Below are 5,000 nucleotides of genomic sequence, written 5' to 3'. Positions count from 1 at the left end.
CAGAATCTCTTCAAAGCCTCCGAGGGGAGACCCAGGCCAGGAAACAAGGCCACCGGCCATGGCCATGGCCACGCATCCTCACACATGAGCTCGCACCCACGTCCACAGCCACACAAGCTCGCACCCACGTCCACGGCCACGCGAGCTCACACCCACAGCCACGGCACCCCTTCCGAGCTTCCGAAGGGGATACCTGGGCCAGCGAAAAAGGCCACTGGCCACGTCCACAGCAACAAGAGCTCATGGTCACGTCCACAAGAGCTCATACCCACAGCCACAGCCACAGAACCCCTTCAAAGCCTCCGAGGGGAGACCCAGGCCAGCAAAGAAGGCCACTGGCCATGGCCACGCAAACTCTCACCCTTGTCCACAGCCACAGCCACGGCCACGGCCACGCAAGCTCACGGCCACGGAACCCTTTTTGGCCACGTGAGCTCACGGCCACGGAACCGCTCCAGAGCCTCCGAGGGGAGCCCCAGGCCCTGTGCGGACACGGAGGAGACCCCAGCAGGAGCTCCGTCCCCGTGGACCCTCCCTCCCCCGGCCGCCGGCAGCACTCACCGAGCACGCCCAGCCGGTAGTTGACGGTGATGACGATCACGTTGCCGTAGCTGGCCAGCACGCTGCCGTCGATGATGTTGCCGGTGCCCTCCATGTAGGAGCCCCCGTGGATGTACACCATCACCGGCTTCTTGCCGCCCTGGTCGTGGATGTCTGCGGGGAGACGGGCGGGGGCGGGGGCGGGGAGGCGGGCGGGGAGAGAGAGACAGACACGGTGAGGACCCTCAGGCTCTGGTGCTGTGGCTCAGTGGGTGGATATATATATATATATTTTTTTTTAAAGGATGTTTTTCAGCCCTGGCTGGTGTGGCTCAGTGGGTATATATATATATATATATATATATATATATTTAAAGGATATTTTTCAGCCCTGGCTGGTGTGGCTCAGCGGGTAGCCATATATATTTATATATATATATATATATATATATATATATATATATATATATATATATATATATATATAAAATTTTATTTTATTTATTTATTTATTTATTTTAAGGATGTTTTTCAGCCCTGGCTGGTGTGGCTCAGTGGGTAGCGATATACATATACATATACATATACATATACATATATATATTTTTTTAAGTATGTTTTTCAGCCCTGGCTGGTGTGGCTCAGTGGGTAGCGATAAACATATATATATATATATATATATATATATATATATATATATATATATATATATATATATATATATATATATATATATTTATTTATTTATTTATTTTTTTTTTTTTTTTTAAAGTATGTTTTTCAGCCCTGGCTGGTGTGGCTCAGTGGGTATATATATATATATATATATATATATATATATATTTTAAAGTATGTTTTTCAGCCCTGGCTGGTGTGGCTCAGTGGATAGCCATATATATATATATTTTTTTAATTTTATTTTATTTATTTTTTTTTTTTTTAAGGATGTTTTTCAGCCCTGGCTGCTGTGGCTCAGTGGGTAGCGATTATATATATATATATATATATATATATATATATATATATATATATATATATATTTTCCTTTTCTTTTCTTTTCTTCTTTATTTTTAAAAGGATGTTTTTCAGCCCTGGCTGGTGTGGCTCAGTGGGTAGCGATAAACACACACACACACACACACACACACACACATATATATATATATATATATATATATATATATATATATATATATATATATCTTTTTTAAAGTATGTTTTTCAGCCCTGGCTGGTGTGGCTCAGTGGGTATATATATATATATATATATATATATATATATATATATATATATATATATATATATATTTTAAAGTATGTTTTTCAGCCCTGGCTGGTGTGGCTCAGTGGATAGCCATATATATATATTTTTTTAATTTTATTTTATTTTATTTATTTTTTTTTTAAGGATGTTTTTCAGCCCTGGCTGCTGTGGCTCAGTGGGTAGCGATATATATATATATATATATATATATATATATATATATATATATATATATATATATATATATGTTTTCCTTTTCTTTTCTTTTCTTCTTTATTTTTAAAAGGATGTTTTTCAGCCCTGGCTGGTGTGGCTCAGTGGGTAGCATTATATATATATATATATATATATATATATATATATATTTATATATATACACACACACATATATATTTTTTTTAACCTGTTCACCGAGTGGGACTATAAATACGTCAAACGTAAACCATATCGGGAACGGGCAGGACGTATGAATACCTCCTTGAGCTACATGTTACGCCCTGAGAGGGACGGTATATATATTTTTTTGTGATCTTCATCATTGTTTGTAAAATGTATCACATTTTTTAAAATATATTTTTATTGACTTTTTTTTACAGAGAGGAAGGGAGAGGGATAGAGAGCTAGAAACATCGATGATGATGATGAGAGAGAGAGACATCGACCAGCTGCCTCCTGTACGCCCCCTACCTGGGGATGTGCCCTCAGCCACCAAGGTCCACGCCCTTGACCGGATGGAATCGAACCCGGGACCCCTCAGTCCGCAGACCGAAGCTCTATCCACTGAGCCACACCGGATTCGGCAAATTTATAATTTTTTTTAATTCGATGTTTCCATTTTTTTTTTTTTTGATGTTGTTGTTGGTATTCGTTTCGATTGGTTTGTAACGTTGTATTTTTCCTTTGTGCTTTATATATATATATATATATATATATATATATATATATATATATATATCAATAAACGAAAAAAATATATATGGTTTTTCAGCCCCGGCTGGTGTGGCTCAGTGGTTAGAGCGCCGTGGCCAATGCGGACGGAAGGGCCCCCGGGATTCGATTCCAAGGTCAAGGGCACAGGTACAGGGTTGTAAGTGTGTGTTCGATCGCCAGGAGGTAAGGCCTGTGGACTCAAGGGTCCCGGGTTCGATTCCCAGGTCAAGGGCAAAGGCCCGGGTTTGTGGGCTCCATCCCCCCAGTAGGGGCGTGCAGGAGGCAGCCGATCCTTGGTTCTCTCTCCTCATGGACGTTTCTCTCTCTCTCTCTCTCTCTCTCTCTCTCTCTCTCTCTCTTTCTGTCTCTATCCCTCTCCCTTCCTCTCTCATTTATATATTTTGCATATTTTATTGATTTTTTTTCACAGAGAGGAAGGGAGAGGGATAGAGAGTCAGAAACATCGATGAGAGAGAGAGAAACATCCATCAGCTGCCTCCTGGGGTTCGAGCCTGCCATCAAGGGACGTGCCCTTGACCGGAATCGAACCCGGGACCCTTTGGTCCGCAGGCTGATGACGCTGTATCCACTGAGCCAGACCAAAGAGGGCAACTTTGCTGTTTTATTGAACAGCTAGAGGCCCGGTGCATGAATCTGTGCATGGGTGGGGTCCGTCGGCAATGGGGGATTATGGGGGCTGGCCAGCCAGGGAGAGGTTACCTTGGGGGGTTGGCCAGCCACAGGAAACCGGCTGTGGGAGTGCACTGACCCCCAGGGGGCAGCTCCTGCATTGAACGTCTGCCCCCTGGTGGTCAGTGCACGTCATAGCGACCGGTCGACCAGCGCATGATTGCTTAGTAGGCTTTTATATATATAGGTGATGCCAGAGAGAGGGACCACTGGGGGTTGGCCGGCCATGGGGGTTGGCTGTGCTAGTGCTCTGACCCCCAGGGGGCAGCTCCTGCATTGAGCATCTGCCCCCTGGTGGTCAGTGCATGTCATAGCAAGCAGTCTCTCGGTTGGTTAGGCTTTTATATATATAGGTGAGGTGAAAACGACATTTCACAATGGCTGGCCGGCCAGGGAGATGGACCAAGGGGGGGTGGGGAGGGGTTGGCTGTGGGAGCACACTGACCACCAGGGGCAGCTCCTGAATTGAGCGTCTGCCCCCTGGTGGTCAGTGTGCATCATAGCGACCGGTCGCCTGGTTATTCAGTTCCTTAGGCTTTTATATATATAGTTGATGTGAAAACGATATTTCATAATGGCTGGCCAGCCAGGGAGATAGACCAAAGGGGGGGGGGGGGTGTTGGCTGTGGGAGCACCCTCACCACCAGGGGGCAGCTCCTGCATTGAGCATCTTCCCCCTGGTGGTCAGTGCAGGTCATAGCAAGCAGTCTCTCGGTTGGTTAGGCTTTTATATATATAGGTGATTTGAAAACAATATTTCACAATGGCTGGCTGTCCAGGGAGAGGGACCACGGGGGTAGAGGGGGGTAAGGTTGGCTGTGGAGCACACTGACCACCAGGGGACAGCTTCTGCATGGATCGTCTGCCCCCTGGTGGTCAGTGTGCATCATAGCGACCGGTCGACTGGTTGTTACATTGGTTAGGCTTTTATATATATATAGGTGATTTGAAAATGATATTCACAATGGCCGGCCGGCCAGGGAGAGGGACCACTGGGGTTTGGTCGGCCACGGGGGTTGGCTGTGGTAGTGCTCTGACCCCCAGGGGGCAGCTCCTGCATTGAGCATCTGCCCCCCTGGTGGTCAGTGCATGTCATAGCAAGCAGTCTCTCGGTTGGTTAGGCTTTTATATATATAGGTGATTTGAAAACAATATTTCACAATGGCTGGCTGTCCAGGGAGAGGGACCACGGGGGTAGAGGGGGGTAAGGTTGGCTGTGGAGCACACTGACCACCAGGGGACAGCTTCTGCATGGATCGTCTGCCCCCCGGTGGTCAGTGCACATCATAGTGACCAGTCAACTGGTCATTCAGATCCTTAGGCTTTTATATATATAGGTGATGTGAAAACGATATTTCACAATGGCCGGCCGGCCAGGGAGAGGGACCACTGGGGTTTGGTCGGCCACGGGGGTTGGCTGTGGTAGTGCTCTGACCCCCAGGGGGCAGCTCCTGCATTGAGCATCTGCCCCCCTGGTGGTCAGTGCATGTCATAGCAAGCAGTCTCTCGGTTGGTTAGGCTTTTATATATATAGGTGATGTGAAAACGATATTTCATAATGGCTGGCCAGCCAGGG

The 5,000-nt window shown here is 46.2% G+C and overlaps 1 protein-coding gene across 1 annotated transcript in view; it reads right to left on the bottom strand.

Annotated features, from left to right (window-relative positions):
- The window catches only part of LOC311616137 (neuroligin-4, X-linked-like), a 19,379-nt gene that overhangs the window by 13,153 nt on the left and 1,226 nt on the right, over positions 1-5,000 (bottom strand). Inside the window, 1 exon segment of the mRNA XM_084907368.1 lies at positions 562-714. Coding sequence (XP_084763494.1) covers positions 562-682 — 121 coding nt within the window. The 5' untranslated portion in view covers positions 683-714.

The sequence above is a fragment of the Pipistrellus hanaki genome, assembly GCF_964339955.1.
Source record: "Pipistrellus hanaki genome assembly, contig: scaffold_68, whole genome shotgun sequence".
Taxonomy (NCBI): Eukaryota; Metazoa; Chordata; class Mammalia; order Chiroptera; family Vespertilionidae; genus Pipistrellus; species Pipistrellus hanaki.
The sequence above is the reverse complement of the archived record's forward strand: the minus strand, read 5'-3'. Positions and strand labels throughout refer to the sequence as shown.